This window comes from Rhinolophus ferrumequinum, chromosome 13, assembly GCF_004115265.2.
Source record: "Rhinolophus ferrumequinum isolate MPI-CBG mRhiFer1 chromosome 13, mRhiFer1_v1.p, whole genome shotgun sequence".
In the NCBI taxonomy this organism is placed as follows: domain Eukaryota; kingdom Metazoa; phylum Chordata; class Mammalia; order Chiroptera; family Rhinolophidae; genus Rhinolophus; species Rhinolophus ferrumequinum.
The window spans coordinates 23,724,159-23,746,755 of NC_046296.1; the positions used below are offsets into that span (position 1 = coordinate 23,724,159).

The 22,597-nt window shown below is 38.6% G+C and overlaps 1 protein-coding gene across 2 annotated transcripts in view; it reads right to left on the minus strand.

Moving 5' to 3' along the window:
- Window positions 1-22,597, minus strand: part of MEIS1 (Meis homeobox 1) — a 133,797-nt gene that overhangs the window by 14,671 nt on the left and 96,529 nt on the right. For both annotated transcript variants that reach the window (XM_033124649.1, XM_033124650.1), the window contains exon 9: window positions 8,654-8,730. In XM_033124649.1, the coding sequence (XP_032980540.1) occupies window positions 8,654-8,730 (77 nt within the window). The remainder of the gene's footprint in view (window positions 1-8,653; window positions 8,731-22,597) is intronic.

The following is a 22,597-nucleotide window of genomic DNA, read 5'->3' on the forward strand; positions in this document are numbered from 1 at the left end:
GAGGATGGGAATCCCTGCCGTAACCTACCGTACTTTCCTTTCTGTAAACAGTACTGCCAGGTGACCAGCCACAGGGACAAAGATCTGACATCTTTGGACATGTACAATTCTTGCCATGAGCTTTTCACCAGCCCCTACTCCCTGCCCTTTCCAAGTACATATGAACTCTGACCCAAACCAGGGATCAAATAAAGTCGCCACAGCAGATGTTCTAGGGATCTAGGCCAGCAAAGCCTGTCAACCAGACAACTGCCCTCGGAATTACTGGTCTGCATTTAAATCAGCATCCTAGCGTGGAAAATACTGGAAACGTAAATGTTTGCATATTTTTAATCACGGTGCATTTTACTTCCATCCGCAGGCAATATACTACTATTCTTATAAAACACTGACTTTATCAATATTCAGCCACATCTCTCCAATGATGAGAAATTCACTTTTGAGCTAAGTTACATTGAGAACCCAAGACCAACAATCCCCATGGGCCTGAGGGAGTTTAATGTGTTTGAGCAAGGAAATATTTTCCCCCTCTTCAGTGATGGATCTAATCTTGTGAGACATTAGGCCCTTTAATCACATTGGTTAAGAGGGTGAAAAGGAAAAGGGAGCTCTCAAGGATGGGAACTGATTATGGTTTTTTTGTTTATTTGTTATTGTTCAGGTGTCAAGCGTGCAACAGAGTTCACGATTTCCCATAGTAATGGGTCAGGCTTAAAAGCCCCGTAAGAATGGAAATAAAACAAAGAGGAAGATATCAACAGTGATGAGGGCATTGATCAGGAGAGCCCTGGATTTGCCAAAGGTACAAGCGTCTATGGTGTTGGAGGGGTTTTGTTTTTTGTTGTTTTTTTTTTTTGTTTGTTTTTTTAATAATGCTCTCTTTCCCCTTACAAATTAAAAAAAAAGAGCAGAACAAATCACTAAGCATTTGCACAAAGCTCTGGGCATTCACACATCGGAGCAGTGCAGACCAGATCCAAGACCACGTTCCCCCTCAGAAACACTCCTTCCCCCACGGCCCTGGCTCCACTCCATTTTTGAGAAAATTGTTTTATTCAACAAAGAGGCAACATTTGCCCCATTTTTTTCATGTTTCAGGCTGACTTTTTAACCACTCAGAAATGCTGTTTGTTTTATGTAGGCGCAGCCTGAAGCAAGATGGTGATGTAAGTGAGAGCAGAGAGGGGTCTCTGTGGGCACCGCTCGGTGCTTCAGTGCTCAATGCTTAATCACCCAACACCAGCCTCAGCAACTGTTGACACAAAATAGGTGGAGATCAGGTCCGTGCAAGCAGAAAATACCAGAAAGGCGAACTATATGTAAACACACTTAAGACAGATTTGACAAGAATAGACCTAAACCTGACTTGCTAGGAAACTCCTCAAGTCTAAAGCTTCAAGGTCCCTCTCAGCTGAGGCTGTTTCCCCTTACAAAGTTTCCTTTCAGAAGAAAAAGAGTAACATTTTAAAAACTAAAATAAGTTTACAGAACACTGCTGAGACATTTGTCCCCTTCATTCTCATAGTGTGAGTTTCAAATCTGCTCCTACATGCAGGATTTATGTAATGGAATACAGCTCTTCCACGTATACCTGGAGGAGAGCCAAATGAAGGGGGCTGGGGAACCAACATGGGCATATAACCACAATTCAAAAAGTTATTTCTCCTGACCTATAAAACTCATGCAAAGAAGCAAACGGATAATGCTTAAACCGTCTTTTAATCTTATCTAACTGACACCTGACAACCCATTACTTGCAGATTATTAATGCACCCACTAAAAAGTTTGTCATGTACAAAATTACTAGAGAAAAAGATTGAACGCCTGAGGAAACAACAAATTTTTGCCGTACAATAACTTCAGAAATTTCAAGCCTATTAACTGTCATGCCCTACCTAGGCTCATAGCACACTGCTAAAAACAACTGATTTATCTTTATTATGAACCCTAAAGTGACAGCATACATGTTTTTCATGTCTTGCGATACTGCTTAATTTCATCTAGTTTCTATTTTACAGTGCTTGATTTGCTTATTTAAGATGAAGGAAAATAATGACGTTTTAATTAATTTTCCTGTTTGTCTCTTTATCAAAGGATCTGCCCTTTTTTCCAATCCTAGCGTAAAGCTGGAATCAGAGTCAGTCTGAGAGTGTTCACCTTACTTCCCTTTGGTTCTCATTATTATACAGGCTGGAACATTGAAGCTGGAAGAGGCTTCGAGTCCACCAAGTCCACCAATTAGATCGACCAGTCCACTGATGCGGGAACATGCTGTTGCCCATGGAGATAAAGTGACCTGACCAAGCATACACATCTAACTGGTGAGCAGTGGGGACGACAGATGAAATATTCTGACTTGAAATGGTCTTTCCCTTACATATTCCCTCCCCTTACTTGCCCTGTGTAAATCGTATGTTATCGTGAGGCTTACCGAGAATTTGTTCCTCAGCCACCTGCAGAGCGGGTCTCTTCCCCCTCCATCCTGACTGACGCTTCTCAGCGCCCTCACTTCCCATGTTCTCCTGTAGTTAATGGCAGTCCCGTCCTGCTCTGCCAGGTCACATGAACTGTAGGGAGTTCTTTCCATGTCTCTGACCACATACTTATGCCAAGAGACTGAAACCAACAAATTAGGACTTGCCACAAGTCCTACTGATCCACACAGCGTGTTCAATGTCAATCCCCAAGCCACTGGTGTCACTGCCTCAAAAGGGATCCCAGGTATTCAGAAACACTGGGCCCAGAATGGATAAATCAGACTCCCAACATAGGCAACTCTGGGCCTCACTTGAACCCCAACCCTAAGCGGTCCTAAAATACTCACTCAGGTGGAACTGACTCTCAGCTTCAGGTACCACCCTCCTGTCTTGTCCCGAAAAGCACACAGACCATCCGAACGCTGGCTGGAGGAGAAACCGCAGTTCCACAAAACAGTATTTGGAGTGTCAAATCCATCTTCCTACATCCCGCCCCTTCCCGTTTCTCCCCTCACCTAGACTTAAGGTCCCCTAGTAGAAGCGGCAGGGTTTTTCCACCTAGCGCAATGGGCCAACACCTACCCCTTTGCCATCTTTCATGGTACGAACAGTGTGACTTAATACAGTGCAGGGTGTGGAGGGGAGCTCTGAGTAAACTTGTGGAGTAAAACTTACAATAAAGTCTATTTAACAGACTGCAGAGTCATTTTCAAAGAGGATTATTTGTTGTAAATTTTTAAAATCTGCAGACAAAAGCAGTGTCTCTGTTGAACTCCTAAGACTCTCTGACATGACAATACCCGAAGCTTTCTCAATTCACAGTTCTTTTCCCTGCGAGCTATTTGCTCAGGTTCCCTAATAACACCCTGCCCGTCTGGCACCTCGCCAGCTCTGTCTCAGGCAATATGCAAGCTAAACATTTTTTTTGACTGATTTCAATATTTTCTTATGAGCAACTAGACAGTATTTTATCTAGTGAGTATTACTGATTGCTATAATCTAAGCCCAGAGTAAGCGCCTGTAAAGGTAATATTATTAGAATTGACACTCAAGGTGAAAAGCTTAGCAATTAACTGTAGCTTGGATAACAACAACCCATTCTAAAATGTTTTGGAGAGTTGTTCTATTTATAGCTCCTTCTTCTTTTAAAAATACTGCACCTGTTACTCTATTGATCAGTCTACGAAGTCTACCTTAAATGTAGGTTACACTTAAATTCTCAAGAGAAAAAAAATTAAACCACCTGCTTAATAAAATTACCTTTTGTGTGTGAAGTTGTTCCAGCCCTGGGTGATTCCGAGGCAAGGAAAATCACCATACACCCTGCACTTCAATCTTGTAGTTGAATAACAAACAAATGACCCAGAGCCTCTTGCACGGTGCCGTTTTTTTCACATCTGTTTTTCTTGTTTTTGTGTCATGCCTCTGTTTAGCTTTATTGACAAAACAATCTGTGCCTAATGTTTAAACAACATCTGTAAAATGTATTATTAAATTATGTTGGAAGAAAAAGCAGAGCAATTCTATGAAACCCTATGACCCCCGATTGATTTTTAGATCACAGAAGTTGAAAGGATAATTTGTGAATGTTTTAACATTTACATCTACACAGGTACCTATATTTATAGGATCTTTGATTACTTATAAAAGTGTTTGCTACATTATTACCATAACTCAGAAAGAAACCTGACCTTCAACAGTTGAATCTGTTTATTATAACAAGGGAGATCCTATTTTTAAAAAATAAGTTTACATTTTTACCTGCCAGTGGCATAAATCTCTAAGGGTAACATACTTTCCCCCCCACTAGTAATAAAAGGAAAGTGATGTCTGAATGCTTTGCAGTTTTGAAGGCAATAAACGAAGTAAGTAAGAAAATCTGGTGTGTGTACTAAATCTGAGAACTGTAGAGCTGCCATAGTTCGGTGAAGTGTCACCTCAGATGTTAGGATGCTCCCTCGAATTTTATGCACCCTACTGACAAGTAATTTTTTCCCCTACATATATATTGTATTTCACGTACACTATATATTTTGCACCTAAATTCCATATTGCCTTTTCAGAACATAAAAGAATAATCATTTAACTTTAGGCCTTAATGGGAAAATGTTTGGATAAGAAATAGTAAACAAAGGAACTGTAAAATATATTCAGTGCACCCTAGGCTAGAACTCTCTGCTGAAGCAGGATGAGTCGGAGGCATCCAGCAAATAAGGTACAATCACAGGCACAAGTTTTCATCACAAGGAATTCCCAGGTCTGCAACATTGCTGTGAAAACATATAAGGGAGTTTTTATTTGACCATTCTACACTCACATTTTCAATATAAAAAATAAAGTTGGAGTATTCAGGAGAAAAAAGGTACTGAGTACTGACTGTGTGTGTGTGTGCTTTCTTTAAAGTTCTACCTCAGTATTTAAAGACCTAAGCAACATCTAATCTCAAAATTTAAGAAGTTTCTGCTTTAGTGATCAAAACATTCAACATATTAATAATATGTTTTCACTGCTGATATAACAGAAGTATTTGTCACGACCACAACAATGAAAAAAAAAAAGAGAGAGAAAACCCCAAATGCTGTTATTTATCATTTTTGGATCAAACCACAATTGGGAGTAAGGGAGCAAAGGAAGAAGAGTATATACATTTATAGCGTAGATCATATTTCAAAAATTATTATGCTTCAAGTCTAAATCTACCACAGCACGCTAGATTGAAATATTTCAGCAATTAGTTATGGAAGTTGATTTTTTAAAAATTGCAATTACCTCAAATACTTAGATAATTTGCGTAAAAATATTTTACCCAAATTATTTGCATAAGTGTCTCAATTCTCAAAAAAAAACCAAAAACGTATTAGCATAGACTTGTTCTACGATCTAATAAATGTCACATTCCATCCCAGGACCCAATTCCTATAAATACTAATACCAGCCATTTTCAGATTCCTTGTCTGTTTTCATTTTGGCAGGTAACCCAAATATAAAAATTATAACAGTTACTTCTTTTAAGCCAAATTTTCTCGTCATTCATCAAATCTGTCTTGTTTTAGATTTAGATTGTTGTTTAAATTCTTCCTGTTGTCTCTTCTTCCCCTAAATCCCATATGCTTTGATCTAGTTAGCCAAAGCGGGTAAGATATATCACTTATGCCAATTAAATAAATGTAAAATTAGTTCAGCAATGGAATGAAAGAAGCATTACAACACACCAAACTTTTCTCATCTCATTTTTCAGTCAAAACCTAACTTAAAGCTGCATCAGCCAGGGTTTCTATGACAAGCTAACAACTAGATGCGAGTTTATATTTTTCACTTTCAGATGGTGTGTTTCCATACATTATGTTGCTGCCAATAATTATGACTGATCTACACCCAAACTGCCCTTCAGCATTTTATTAAATCTCTTCAACGGTGAGTCATAGTTTGTACAAAATGTACATGTGTGTTAACAAGTTTAAGGAACTTCAAGAAGGAAGACGCGTTTTGAAATGTGGTGGCTAAATGAAGTAAAAGGGAAATGTTAAAATATTAACGAAGATTTTTTAAAAAAAATTATCATTTCCCGAAGGAAGTAACTTGGACGTGAAGCTCAACACAGGAAAATGTTTCCAAGCTCTCAAAAAAGCTTTGTGTAATTTTCATTATGATAAAGTAAAATGAAAACCACTCAGTGGCTATGCTATTTTGTAGTCTTCAAGCATGCCACAGCGTAAGATTCTCTGATCTTTGATGTCAATACAGTACCATCTGGGTTTCCCCATTTTTCCATCAGATTTCCTTCTCAAAACCTAAAGAAAAAGAAATCTATTACCAGCTCCTTAAAAGGAGAAGGTGGGGATGAAAAACGAATAAAAACTCAAATCAAACATGGAAATGTCATTATTCATCAAACTTGAGAGAAACAGTATCTCTTACAACTTTTCATTTCTTGAGAGAAATTCTCTACCAGAGTTGTGAGAGTTGACACAGTTGCCAAATCCGAAGCAGTGAAGTGCAAGCAGAAATCACTTCTAACTCCTTAGAGAAGTAGAGAGAACACATGCACATTACACAGTGCCACCTGAGAGAGAACAGAATTGTGCTTACGTACCACATAACGAAGCAAAAGTGATTTTTAAGTTATGTAACTGTACAGAATTGAACATCAGTATGGAGTTTAAGGTAAAGTCTGCATACACTTTGAAAAATTATTACATGGTACATATTATAACTTTTTTGAGGTCCTTTTTGCCCCTTCTAATTGCAAAGCTGAGGAAGTTGGATTGTGATCACTGACGGTGCACAGAATCTAGGAAAAGAACAAATTGCCCACTGCTGGGTGCCCCAGGAATGCCTGCCTGACCTTGCATCTGCAGGAAATATCCTATAAGATTGTCTACCTGTAGAAAGCAAACTTGTATTGGACTTTGTTCTCTGGTAACTACGTATGTTTGTGGGTGAATTTGCTAGCAACAGTGAGGAAGACGAGAGTTGGCACGTGTGACAGATCACCTGAATGGCCGTGCTTTGTTTTCTGTAATTAGAGCTCACCCTGCCACTCCTTGGCCCTCACATGGGAACATTTCCCAGGGAAACAGGACATTTATACAGCCTTCATTGTATTAAAATTGCCTCACCATCAGTTGAACTCTGAAACTATATATGAATTTAGGTATGCGTGCAAAATTGATGGTCTACTCTATAATGGCATCCCGAAGAATTTGAAAGACGAAGTTCAAACATATAGTACCAACAGTCTTCAAAATTCAGATACAATAGCAGGTGAAAATAGGCAAACACAACACAAAACCTCAGCAGTGACCCACCTCCTAGTAACACATGTAGGTCTAGTATGCCTTCCATTGGTTCTCTATCCACTTGACTAAAAAGGGCTGCAAAAAATTGATCTCCCAAGTCTGCGGTAAGGTCACAGAAATTGATAACCCTTACAAGCAATGCTTATGTGAATCTGTCTGTGTCTGGAAGATAGTGCACTTTGTAAATTAATCCTCCAAAGGCAAATATATTGTAAGTAGGTTGTTATCTCTAAAATACTAAATTGAAGAATACATGGGATTATATTGACAGAAATTACATTTTCTGTAATGGAGTTTAATATATCTGAAATCTCTCCCAAAGGCTCCCAGGCTCTCTAACAGAGAAGGGTCTGTTAATGTAGGTGCAATGGACATCAAGAACAAATTTATTCACCAAAATGGATTAGGCCATGTAATCAGAGATTCTGTAATATTAATCTTTGACACTTATTGAACAGAAAGAAACACTTCTATCTACAAACTGGCTTTCCCAGTTCTCCCCTTTCCCAACCAGGCTTTGGGCTGTTTTTTGGATTTTACTTCAAAGAGGATAAGGTTTCCCCATCATAAACACTAATCTAAAAATATTAGGACAATTAATTAGATACACTTAGTTTTAGAGGATATTGGATTTCGATACCCTTAAAATGTGACACTAGCTTTGGCTGATTATATGAACCTAGCTTTCAGCACATGCACAAAGGGTAATAAATCATACTTTCTCGAAGCCTCCGTGCCACACCGCCATACATCAAGTCAGAAATTTGTTGGCTGGTTCTTAGTACGTAATCTCAGCTTCCTCCCAAATCAGGTATTTACACATTTATATGGTATTGCACGTCCAGAGACGTATCAGGTTTTGAAGAGCTTCAAAGTAGAAACATAAGCAATGTCTCCTTTTCGAGAGATGGGAGATAAGAGGAAAAGAGGGACTATCCTGGAATGCATAGCTCTAACAAAATCTAACTGAATTTAGCTATTCAGTGAATTTAAAACCTGACTGGTACGTGATGGTGGATTTTCTTGTTTCATGGAAAATAGGATGATGCCACTTTTTCTATTGATTATCCTGAAGGGGAAAATAAGCCATAGAGAGAGAGAGACACTTACAGAACCATAGCGAACGTGAATTAAACACTGACATATACTATGCCTAACATTTGTCAATTAATAAAAGAAGTGGAAAGCAATACATCATTTTCCTTGCCACGCTAGCAAGTACTCTCACCTATCAGTCCACAGTTTGTTTTCACCTTTGGATCAACAAACCACTAGAGAAAACAGCAACAACTGGGTGTCTTCTTCTTGAAAAACCTTAGCTGCAGGTTGCCAGAGTGGGAAGCAGATTGTGTATACACACAAAGCCAAATTACTTACCAATTGTTCACTTGAAGGATGGTTAGTCCTGTGTCTTGTGCCAACTGCTTTTTCTGTTCTTCAGAAGGGTAAGGGTGCTGAAAGAGAACAAAAAAGACAGGTGTATGCACATACACTTTGGACAGATAAGGTATGCACAGTACACGTCAGGTGCAACAGTAGGAGCTAGGGATTCAACAATACACAGATATGCTCTGTTTAAAAAAAAAAGAGGGAGAGATGTGTATATCAGGCAACATCTAGGCTACTGGTCACTAACCTAAGTGCCTAGTAAAGTCTATAATTAAAGGTAAAAATGCTGAGGTGTGTCACTCTTATTAATGGAATACTACATCATCTAATTAATGGCAGTAAAAGACAAGCCAATTACAAAGAGTAGTGAAGTGTATAAATGGCTACTTAGGATACTTGCAGAACCTTGATACTGAGTTTATCCTTTTACAGGTTTATTTGTTGCAAACACAGAAAATTTAGTATGGTCTTCACTCTGTGTTATAGGATTAAAATAAAGACAAGCCCTTTTGACAATATAAAAGTGTACCACCTTGATGTAGTATTTTTATTAGAACCATAGACTTCTAAAGCTGAACCTTTTGGACCAAAAATTTCAGCTGAGATCCCCAGTAGTTAAGCACTTTGTTGGCATGACATTCTTCCTCCAAACACCAGATTTCTAGTAGATGCAAATATCAAAATCAAAGTGGGTGCATTTTTTAAACCACTATTCATTTGGCTCTTCTGAAAAGCACAAACAAACAAAATTCAACCAAAGTTTGTTTCCATATCTGAATGTCAACACATGCTGGAATTCTGAACATAGGCCAATATAAGGTCAGAGACCAGCATATTTTGCATGCTACGAACAAGCCCAGCTATGTTCCTCATAAAATAGGATGAAAAAGTATTACAGGATTAGATCATAAAATGAAATCCATACCTTCTTGTAAGGATGTTTGGAATTCTACTGAAATTTGTTTTGGTACAAACACTTTTTGTTCAATAATCAATTATATCTAAATCTGAAATATACATTTCTAAAGCCTGAGAGAGGAGCTAAGGACATAGTTTTCATCTATAGAGATACTGGCTAGTTTGAAACACTGCATCCCAATAAACTCTCCCAAAGTAAAAAATGTTCTAATAGTCAACTACCTATTCTCTTATGAGCGGGAGAGGGCACCCCTAACGCTCAATGTAACTATTGGTGCCATTGGAAACTAAATTCTGGTCTATTAAATGTTAATTAACATAGCTTTTAATCTCACTAATAATACCTGATTAGATGCTACGATGACTCATTAATGACCACTCTAATGCTCTTATATGTAAGTTTAAATATGTTCTATATCTATGCACATGGGATTCGTTTGTGGAGAGCAGAGATGTAGCAATTTTTCCCATAAGCATTATCTTTGATTGTCACTTAATCAATAAATACACAATTAGAATAAGGCTTTGCTTTCATGGAATATAGTGCCTTTCTCTACAGAGGTCCAAGTATATTACAGTCAGGATGGTAATTAATCCCCGTTATACCCCTTTGAGGGACATAAATGGAATCCATTGTTCCTCCTGTTTTACAGGTAAGGAAACTGACCAGGGGAAGGTATGGTCCGCGGCCACACAACGCAATGATATTTCCTGCTTCCCTTCCAGTGTCTAAGCCTCACCATGAAAGAGAGATGCAGCAAACACCTTCCGTAATCTCTACTCGTGGCCCCTGCTCAAAAACCTCCAGACTGCTTAGCATGGCTTGCAAGGCCCACCACTATCCAGCCCTGCCTACCTCTTGGATTTTGTGGCCTTCTCCTCACCCGCACCCCAGCCTCCTGCCCAGCCACACAATCTTCCTTCCCATGCTCCCAATACCTCAAGCTTGCTACTCTACTAGCTATTCAGGCAGCCACTCCAGTGCGACTTGCACATCTCAGCTCAAATGCCAAGCCTTACCCACGCCACTCTCCCCCAGCCCGCCTCATCAATCCCCTGTCAGTCTTTGCTTTTTTCCCTAATAGAAAGCATCGCTCTCTGAAACACTTGTTTTGATTACTTGTTTTCTTGTTGACGTGTCTCTTCCCACTCATTTAGCAACTCCAAAGCCCATGGCTTTTTTGTTCACCATCCTGAAATCCCAGACGAGCAGAACCGAAAAATCAGTAAATATTTGTGGAACAGAGGAATGGCTGTGACTTGCCATAATACACAGATACTCACCACTCGGATGTAACAGCAAAACGTATAATAAGTATTTTCAAAGCCCACAAGAGGTGTAAATAATCCAATCAGAAATCCACAACACTACGTTCATCACTTCATTCCTAAAAGTGATGTTGACCCACTCTTCTCAAATAAAAGTATATAAGCCTCATAATCGGCTAAGATCATACGTGACAATCTCCCTACTCAATGCCAGTCATCAGAGGCGAAATCTCATGATTGGATACTGAGCTAAGAGCAATCCACTACCCCAGCTTTAAAACCTAACTCCCACTGCATGAAGGCTTGTCACTCAATACCAGCCAAATGAATCGCTTAGCCTATGAATAGAATACTGAATTAAGGTGTGCTATATAGTAGTTCCATGTCTACACTGGTTGAAGAATTATAATTGGCATAAATGATTCTGTTATATTGTATAAATTATGCTGCTACTCGCTCACTATGAGATTTTGAACAAGGGACAACTTTTCCAATCCTCAATTTTGTCAACTGGAGTCCTAAGAGCCATTAAAGTCAAAGGCTACTGAGGCTAGCAATTCTTCCAGAATATAAGCCTGATTTGGGAATATGCACATTTTAGCGTCCAGCCGTGGTCACTGGAGCAGGTCCTTGAATAAAGTCATTTCATTCAAAGTCATTTCCTTATAAGGTTGATGAAATGCTGTAGGAACTTAGCTCTTGGTTATATCAGTAGCCTATGGTAAAATTGGTTTCAGTATATGTTGTTTTGATTAAAGTCTAAGAACCTATTGACAATGTTCAGTGAGGACTTACTGTATTTGCCATATTGCGTTGTAGACTGATTACACAAGTCCTTTCAAATTTACAACATTTTCTATATTTTGCTTACAGTTTTGCAGGTCCTATGGAAATCTCTTTCAGTGATTTTCAATAGAATTAATAAATATGTCAACAGTCTCTCTTCACGATAGCTGGATGGCAACGCCTTTGCTCTGTCTTGTTAGTTGTATCTTAATATTATGACCAGAACTGGATAAAAATTAATATTTATGCCATTTACCTTTAGTTACTTTGAAAATTGAGAATTGTCACAGTCACTTATTTGTGCTGTGTTTTCAAGAGTATTCTTGCATGCCTGTTTGTGAACAAGTTTTAGATCCATTCTTATAAAGCAAATGGAATTCACATTTTATTTATGCAAGTGGTGTCAGGAAAATTCTCTTTGGATCATTAAAATTACCTGAATTGTTACAGCTTCAAAGAGCCCTCAAAATTTCAGTACAAGTTTAGATGTTGTTTTCACGTCACGCAGTTTCTGATTTCTTAATTTAAATATCATAAAATGGGAAAGTTCTACCCTTTTTTCTCTCTGTCACTTTTCATGTGATCTGATTTTAAGTAATTGGAACAAACTGTATCTAATTTCATGCAGCATAATTGCAAGGCAGCCTCAAGCTATGGAGACCCAGCACTCTGTCTCCATTAAACAATTTTCAGTTGTTCGGGATATATTTTTTAACAGAAATGAATGAGCGTGTATGAAACTAAATGTCACAATAATCTGGTCATTGTTAAGGGGTAGGAAAGGTATCGACAAAATCCCTAAACCTTTGTCTGTGGTAGGTCAACTGAATGGTTTTTTCTTTCTCATAGTTCTTGGTCACGGTGTCCCACAAACTTTCAATCTCCTGACAATAATATGTAATTGCTAGAATCACATGAAAGCCATGACTTCAGAGATCTAATCCACAGTCAGACAAAAATCTACAAAGAAGTCAGTTTTTTAACTGAAATCCAGTATGTTTAAATATCTTAAATCCTATGCATCTTTACTGGATAAGCTTTTTGGGGACAGTATGAGATATTCCTTTGTAGACTTAAAAACAAAACAAAACAAAACAAAAAACACTGACTTGACAAACACCCAACATGCCACAGGAAAGGCTGCTGTAAAAACATTCAAAGTCCTATTGCATTCCACCCGTGCTTGTGAGGCCATAAGATGGGCAAAGGTAGATGTCGTTTTACAAGAGATAAAGAGAAGTGCCGTTTTAGGAAGAAAATGGGAAATTCATTCCAAACCATTGCAACCACGGGCCTAGGTCACCCCTTGCCATTCTCCCGAAGACCTTTCCTGTTACAGCACCTCACTGGCAAGGATACTAGTTTAAGAGAGACCAGTAGGTTCTTGTGAAGGAAAGACTGATTGCACTTCCCAGATACCGCAATCACCCTAATCACTCTGGGATATCGAAGCGACTTTGACTGGTCCAATAGACAGTGACAGGAGATCTCACCTTTGTTGTGGACATTTAGCCTCCTGCCATTCTCTTTTAAAAGCTTAATTATTTGCAAACAATTGATGAAGATGGGAATTTGAGAAAGGATATGCAAGGACCACTGGGACAACTGCAATGCATTAAGAAAGGGAGAGCAAACAAAATTACCTTTAGATCTTACAATAAGAATTAACGATTGAGCCAGCGGAGAGCTAGGCAGTGCAGTAGCTGCAAGGGTCCTTTCTCGAGTGTTTCCCATTTGATCTGCATTAACACCTCAGGAATGAGTGAAAGCCATAAAACAGTGATTATGTATGGGTAAAGCTGACCCTCCCTTCCAGCATTAAACCTGCACACGTGTATTAGGCTGGCTTGCTGGGGAGAGAAGAGATGCTGGACTCAAAGGGAAAAGAAGTGGCTTGTGGGCAGCGGAACCCCAGCTAAAGGCAATAACTCACACGACGGTCATCTTTATTTCAATAATCAACACCCTGATCCCTCTCTTCCATTAGAAGTCTCTTGCTGAAATATAAACTGTTTGCTGACTCTTCACGTGCTTCCGGATCTGCAGTGTGACTTCTAATAATGACCCAGGATAGCAATGATCGCTTACTAACCCCCTAAGAATGAAGTGATTCCTGGAATGTATGTCCTGTGTAACAGAAATAAAGAATGTCTGGGGGGGAAAAAAATTGAAAAATAGCTTATGTAACAGTTAAGTCTGAACTGTCATTTTACCAGCTCCAAAGAACAGAAAAGTGACAGAAAATGACAACTTTCTAAAGAAAGTTATCTCTGCACAATTCCAATTTTATTTCTTGAGGGTAGAACGGGAGTGGGATTCTGATATTGTCTGGTATTTACAAGTTTACAATGCAATGGAGGAAAGTGTATTTATTTAAACAATCAACCAGACTCTTTCGGAAGAGCATCAACGGGAAAAGAGAAACTCTTCAGTACACACAGATGGAAAATGTCCAGCCTTATATCTTCACCATATCCTTGACCAAATGTACTCCTTTCATCAAATTTTCCACCCCTGACTGCAAATGCGGATGCCAACACAGTGATGAACTTTATCTTATCTACCCTGGTAACCAAGTTTCAATAACGTTCCCTCCCTCACTGATTTGCCCACTCTAACAGCACATTGTAATGGCAGTAGGAAATTTGAAAATAATCCTGTACAGAGCTCGCTGGTGAGATAATGGAAGGCTACACTGCCCCTTCTCAAGCCTCAGATTAGTAATTTCTTGTGACACAGAACTGCCTCTATACTGAAACTGCAAAACAGCTATAACAAAGCAATAGAGGTGGAAGCAATTTTCAAGCAAAATGTTACATGCTATACTTTAAAAGGTATGGGAATAGGTACCGGGGGAGCTGATCTAACAGGAGGAATTATGGCAACTGTCCAATATAACCCTTATCAAGGCAATGTTCTGTTGCTGGGCTGAATATGTTGGAAGAACAATTTCGGAACTTCTTTTATCCTTTTTCCTCCAGCCCTTTGCCTCCTCCACAGCTAAGTTTAATGCATTAATATAAGTTGACCTTGAGCTAAACTCTGGTATGTGATGGAGAGATACTCCCTTTAAAGAAAAAAAAAAGCTACCATATGGCTTTTAACCATTATCTCTCTGTGTTCTTTTAAAACTTCTACTGAGTTTTTGTCACTAAGGGGATATTGCGGATTTAAATGAAAAACAACCAGTTATATATGTGACCTCTCAGAGCATACGCAGAAACTTGGTAACCAAATATGTTTATATTTAAGATAAATTTTTTTTTGCCTAAAAAGACTTCTCCCACATTAAATAAACTTGCCGCCATTTCCCTGTTATGCATTGACTATGAATAGCTTACACTGTGACAATTACATTGATCTAGGATACTTTTTCCCTTTAAAAAAATCCATAATGCTTCCCTATTGTCTTTCAGCTTTATGAATTAGTTTTACTGTTTCCGTGAATGCTTTTTTGTCTTCTGACTGCACGTTATCAAAGAGACACTTTGTGCCTCCCATTTGCATTACAAAAGCAGTGCACCATGCAGTCGGAGAACAGTGCCTGAATGCAGAGTGGTTGAGTCCTGTGTCCTCACACATGCTGGCATCCAAAGAACAGTGGTGTCAGTGCTGGCTAAGAAGCCCAACATGTTTGGAGCGCCATCAGTGAAGTCACAGGATGTCGATCTGCTTTCAACCAAGGCGCAGTTTGCCTCGCTGCTCAGACTCACTGTGCCCCACTGATTGGGCAGCACTGGCATTTTCTGAAGCCTCGTCAAGCCATTTTCCAGACAATCCCTCCGTATATCCAGCAGTGGTTCTAAGAAGTTGCTAGTGGAAGTGTGCAGGTAGGGAAGTCAGGTAGGAATCTCTAAAATTGACCTTATCATATGAAAATGATAACAGTGTGGAAGGAAAAGTTGAACACTGGGTAGTAGTTCATAGCAATCTTTACTTTTGCACCAGTGAGACGATCTTTATATTACATAGCAGTGAGAACATCGTTGCATAATCAGTTATAAGAAGCCAATACTACAATGCCTTGCTTGTCTCACCTATATGATCTTTTAATTTCTTGTAAATATCAATTAAATATGAAATAAAAACACTAAAGAAAGAAAACTACTTGTATTAAGAGATTTCATAGTTCTTTGTATTGGGGATTTTTTTTTAAGTTGCTTGCAATTCTATAATAATAACAGTGGCTTAGATCTATTCTTTATTAGCTATATGAGTATACAGAGGGTGCCCCAAAAATGTATACATATTTTAAGAAAGGAAAAAACTATTAAAATTACACTGATGGCAACCATTTTGAGCACCTCTTGTTATTGCAGAAGTCAAATGTGACTTGTACTCATCTTTTGTTATCAGTATATATTGAGTATTACCATTTTAATACAGTTTTTTCCTTTCTTAAAATGTGTATACATTTTTTTGGCACCCTCTGTATATGTTACAGGAGTATATTTTAAGTATATGCATTAAAGACATTAAATTTTGACTCTACTTATATCCTCCTCCTAAAAGTATTACAATTCATAAAGAGTGCAAAAATTGTTTTGAACAAATATGATTATTAATCAACTCCCTGAATGTTGATTGTCTTAGTAGAAGACCATGGCTAAGAAAAAGTCCAACAAGAAAAAGTCCAATAAGAAAAACAGGGTGAGAGGAGTAGTAAGGTGGGGGTGGGAACGCGGGAGAAAACTCATGCTTTTCTTTGGTGTCCTCATTGAAAGCTCTCCCCATTTGAAATAATAGTTCATTTGAACTCTGTTTGTCAGTAGGACCAATGCATTTCTACTCTTGGTGACTCCCATGAGTAGGGACTGGGCTCAGCTCCATTTCACAGATGAGGAAGTTGAGGCTTGGCTAGGTCAGAAAACATGCACTAGAGCTCACAGATGCTTAGTTCAGGGGCCACATCTGCCCTCCCGTGAGTTTCTCCACTTGGCTACACTCCCACTGATGTTTCTTTCCCATTTCTGCATTCCATTTTATACGCTAAACATTTAAAAAATATAATGGAGCATGAACAAAATTAATTGTAGTGAGCAGTGACTGAATATTTCTGTGCAGGAGAGAGGTACTGCTCTCCTATCCACCATCCCTGCAGGCAAAGATCACGAGGTAGGGATGAAAGCTGGCTCACCAGAACCTCACCTCATATTCTCCCTCTGGCGTCCATCCAAAGGACTTTATAAATCATAGCTCAGTAATGTTAGTAAGAGTGGGAGAAGTCATAACGGTAACATGTGAGGAAGTACAAGTCATTGTTCCAAATACTTCACATGTATTAACTCATTTAATCCTCACAAAACTTTATGAGGTAGGCACAACTATTAAACCCATTTTATAGATGAGGAAAATTGGGCACAGAAAGGACAAATAACTTTCTCAAGTTCACACCGCTGGTAAGTAGTAGAGCTGAAATTTGAAACTTGGGGTAACAGACAGGTTGGGAAAACTCAATTCCAAACTATTTTGTTTTTCAAATGGTGGGAGGAGCAACCCCACTCATTCCTGATGGGTTAATCATGAATATATATGATGATTACTGCTCATTTTATATAGAAGCTATCATCATAATGTATGTGTGTGTGTTTTATGTCTATAACTCAGTTCTATTAATGGAAGCAACAGGAGATTCTGCTACAAGATACAAAACTCAATGGAAATTAATATGTCCATCACTTTATTAGTACTTGTAGCATTGCTTATAAATACAGGAATGATGGTAGGTTAGAGCATTCTTTAAGGGTCATAGAAACAAATGCCAGCTATTCCATCCAAGTACAATATGCCTTAAATTGTCTGCTTTGGAATAAATTGTAAATTGTTGTGGGTTGGGTTGTTGTTGTTTTTTTTTGTTTTTTTTTTGCCAATTACTTTCATTTCTTATGTGATTCTTAATCAAATATGAGTTAAATTACATTTGGAATCATTTCATTTTAGGCAAATACTAATAAAAGCACACAAATGCTATTCCCATTTACAATGCAACTAGCTCAGTCCTTTGCCCAATAAATATTTGTTGTCTGAATAAATGAGTGCTGTCCAAGTTAGAGACACCCCAAATGCTTCTACTAGCATTTATATGTACATGACTTCAGATAAACATCAGAAAAGTAGTAGCCCCAGTTCAACAATTATTCATCCTTCTCACTCAGTTTTACAAATCCCAAAACAGTACAGCTTTTATTTACTTTATTTAACTGACATTTATAGAATGCTTACCCTGTGCCAGGCAATATTATCAGTGCTTTACAAGTATTCACTCATTTAATCTTATCACAAGCCTTTGGGGTAAATGTTTTTACCTTTCTGTTACAGATGAGGAAACTGAGGCACAAGGTCTAAATCACTTGCAAGGAGGATGGAGCTGGGTGGGATTTGACCCTAAAAAGTTCCAGAGCCCATGCTCTTAATTACTGTGTTATTGTTTGTCTTTGCTAGCGTGTATAATTTCCCCCTAAGTTTCTCCGTAATCCACTCTATGTTGTTGTTGGGTTTGTTACAAAGGTTCCCTTCACTCGCCAACTGCAATGTAATAAAATTCACGTTCTCCATCTTACAGGACCTCGCACAGGACTGAAGACAGGATAAAGGAGACTGTTTTGACACACAGTCTCTTACCCAAGAAGTTCACTTTAACAAATAAAACAAAACAATGGCACACCATAATGAACCACTTTTCTGAACACAAAGTTCATGACTGAGTGATATGATAAACTCCAATGAAGTAAGGATCTTTTTCTAAACTACATACAGCTCATCTCTGCTAGTTCAAAGAGCATGCCAGCTAAAAGGAGACCTATCCCCAACTCGAAGAACACTTTTTTTTTTCCACTTTAAAAATCAAAGTGAAAAGGTTTTGAGACAAGGAAGATGAAATACAATGATACCATTTTGGAATGAATCTGTTGACAGTAATCATTACTGCCTTTACAGATGCCCCATCCAGCATTAAATATTCAGGAAAAATCCTTGTATTGAAGAATAAAGTAGCCATAAGACAGAAGGCAAAGCAGTACATTTGGTGAGATTTTTCTGAGAAAGAGAGAAAGCTAGAGATAAAGAGATAGAGATAGAGATAGAGATGAGAGAGAGAGAGAGAGAGAGAGAGAGAGAGAGAGAGAGAGAATCTGAGCTGCTCCCCATATGACTAAAGACCCCTGGAACTGGTACTCATTCTCTAGTGCTAATTTTCCCACTTAAATTACAGTGATGGTGTAGCCTCATCTCATTAGAGATCATTGTCCCCAGTAGACAGTTGTGTTTATGGGGGACTCTGGCTGTTCCACACCTGCTGATCAGGTTGCTATGTGATCAAGGCTGCATACAAACAGCAGACTGGAGCTTGCTGGACTGCAACTGATGAGCCCAGGCTAATTCAGGGGTGATTATGTAGTTTACTGGACCACTAAACCTCTTTAAGCTTGTAATTACTGCCTATTTGAGTAAAGAACATTCAAAAGCAATTCACTGCATCATGCCTGCCACAGCTGGAAGCAGGCTGCCAGCAGTCTGTGGGGACATTAACATCTACAGGGACGTGGACGGAAGCCCAGCGAGCAGACACTGTCAGCAGCACCGGCAGCCAAGTACGTGCACATTCCCGCTCACCTCTCCTGACCACGCTTACCATTAAAGGTGCAATGAAAACTACGGAACAGCCATAAAGATGACAAATAATGGAATGGAATGGTACAAACTACATTTTAATGATTCCGCCCCCCCTTTCTAAAGCTAAAATTTAAAAAGTCTTTTCACAATGCCAAAGAGAAAGAGAGAGAAGAGTGAAGGAGAGAGAGAGAGAGAGAGAATGTGCTTTAAATAAATGTACACTTCTGAGATGTACTGTGTACTTGCTAAAATTCCCATCTAAAAACAACAACTTGAAAACAAAATGCCCACCTTTTGTGCATTCTAAAAGAACCGGGATGTACAGCCGTTGGAGATCTCTTCCACCCACTTAGCTGCTGTGTTTATAACCTTAGCTGGGAAAATATTGTTTATCTAGTTGATTGACATTTTCTGAAATCACATGTGTAGATTTTTGCTGTTAATGAATTAAAATGCCACTCAGACACCTGAGTGAAATTTACTTTTAAGAGTTAGAGAAGATTTAAGAAAAAAAAATATATCAGTATTTATCAGTGTTCTCATTTTCTTTTGCTGTCACCTTAACAACTGCAGTTCTTTTGTGTAACAAAAGTGTAAAACATGCTTTGCATTGCTGCGGGTATAATTATTACTTGTCTCTAAGTAACAAAAAAGGACTGGAACTTAATGAAGGGGGATTAAGTTAATTTCTTTTTTAGCTAACAGTTTCCTGTCTCTTAAAATGCAGGCCGTGGTGAATATAATGTTCAGGGAAGGAAAATTAAGCTTTTTATTTCACTAAAATCTCCACTTTGGAATATTGATATTAAAATATTAAGATGATGTTTATTCTTTAAAAGTATGTAAATTTGGTATTAAATAAAGCCACAGAAATCCTCTCTGACTACTCCATCCAAAGTCCACAGATCCAGGGGGTTTATGTGTTATCTAGACATCATTCCTATTAATATTCATTAGGTGGGTCTGCTTGCATTTTTATAAGCTGTGAGAGAGGCAAAAGAAACAATCAGAATTCTTTAACACACAGGCATTATCAATTCAACATATGCCAAATAGCGGAGCACCCGGATTTGAAGTTAAGATTCAAATGTAATTTACCTTTACTAAGCTAATTTTCATGAAAACTCTTTTCCTTTTACCATTGTAGTCTAAGCTATTTAATTATCTCTATTCTCTGTAACGTACACTTCAATTTTTAAGAGATTATTCAGCACTATATTTTATCTTGGTTAACAACAAAACCTTTATCTTGCAATCAAACTAAAGAGATTTCCCTTTAAGAAAAAAAAAAACCCTAAAAACTTTACATTGTGTTAGTAATAAGATTACCTTTATCTTTATGAACCTTCTTAAACAAACCCTTTTTAACTCCCCAAAGCATTTACTGATGTGAGTTCACTGTCTGTCTCCAAAGTGGATTACAGAAGATGGTAGAGTCTTAGTCAAAATTTGGGCAGATTCCTAGTATTTGTTTCCCAAATTATGTTTTCTCAGTTGTCCAGTCTAATTGGACAGGGAAGTGCTAACACAGCTATGGACTTATTTCTATGGGGTTCTCACAGATCTCACAGACGTTCATGGGATCTCTTAGATGAATGGGAGAAAGAGCCAGACCTGTCACCAGCAAGATTCCAAGATAAAATTGGCAGAAATAAAGATACTCAATGAAAGTTAACTTGAAGACCAGTTTGGGGCTTTTTGTTTGTTTGTTTGTTTTGAGTTTGGGTGATCCCTTATATCCATACAACACTTTGCATGTTTAAAGAACTTTTATACATTTTGCCAAGACAAGCCCTTCCAATTACTTGGCGAGGTTGGGAGGACAGGTCATTTTGTCTCCATTCTATAGGAGAAAAAACAAAACTCAGAGTGGACACATGGCAGCCTATGTGGTCAGGAAGTTGTGGCTCCTTGGTCTGGAGGCCAGGCCTCCTACTTTTCAGTCTCGTACTCTTTACACGCTACTAAAGCTCAAAGTTTCCCTTGTAAATGATAAAATAAAAAGCTGTCCTCACATCTGTCAGAAAGCTACTGTAAGTTGGTGGACCCAGCCGCCATTTTAATGTGTAAACGTGTATCACTCTATCCCCAGAGTAAAACAAAGAACCCAAACTACAACCACACAAAGCAGAACACTTTTAAATTGGCTGTCATCATTTCTAAAAAAACTTCTGTAAGGAATTTAACTGGTAATGCCAAAAAGCCTTACATAACAGCAACTGCCCCTTCTAAAATGGGCTTTGGGAAAGAAATATCCTTACCCCATGACTGGGTAGTTTGTTCCTCTATGAAACAACTAGACCTAGCTTACGTCCAGGAACCCACACAAGCTGTGTCACCTTGATCAAAGCATTTCCATCCTCTGGGCCTTGGCTTTCTCATCAGTAAAATGAGGATGACAAAACCTGGTGGCAGTCAAATGAGACAACATACATCCAGTCGCTTAGTATGGTGCCTGGCGTGTATTTAGTGCTTAGTAAATAGTAACTGAATCCGAGATGACTCTAAAGGTTGGGCTAACCTATGTAAAAATACATAGGGGGGTGTGTGTGTGTGTGTGTGTGTGTGTGTGTGTGTGTGTGTATTTCTCAGTTTCTAAGGAAGAATATCAAAATAGGTATTTCTTGTCATTTTTCTAGTGTTGAACCTAGGGGGAATTTCTTCCCCCTAGGTTTTAATGTTTTCTTACAATTCTCTTTACTGGGACACACTCAGCTCCAGAACATCTAAAGGCAGGGCGAGCTTCAAAGGTAGTCACACAGGGCACACAGGCCCCCCACATAGAAAAGCCCCATGCCTGGTTTAACGTGCTGCTGTTGCCGTCTTGAAATTCTTCATAATTTTTTTAGAAGCCCTGCATTTTCAATTTGCACAGTTTATGTAGGCATTCTCCATAAATCATATACCTGGTGCTGCTAAAAGGAAAGGAGATTGTTTTCCCTATCAGATGTTTTATACGCAGCTATGACCCTTCTTGAATTTATTTGAGCTTCACAGAAGTAAATAAATAATTACTATATTCTTAACAAAAGGATGTAAAAAAAAAGAAAACACTGAAAAAAAAAGCAAGATACAGGCGGCGAAAGCGACAGTATAGACATGCTCAGACCTCAGACAGATGAGTAAGGACACTTAAATGACCCTCCAGTGGCCTTTAAGGGTTCACACACTTCTGTAAGTGCCTAAATCACCCTGGGGGACAGACAGAGGCACTGAGAAAATATTCCATATTATAAAGTCTCTAGGGGGGAAAAATCAATAATCTGGAACCTTCAAGGTGTGAAGCCCACGCTGGCTCCCTGGACTTAGGGATGTTGAGAGCCTTTGTCTTTCAGTGGCTGGGAGTCA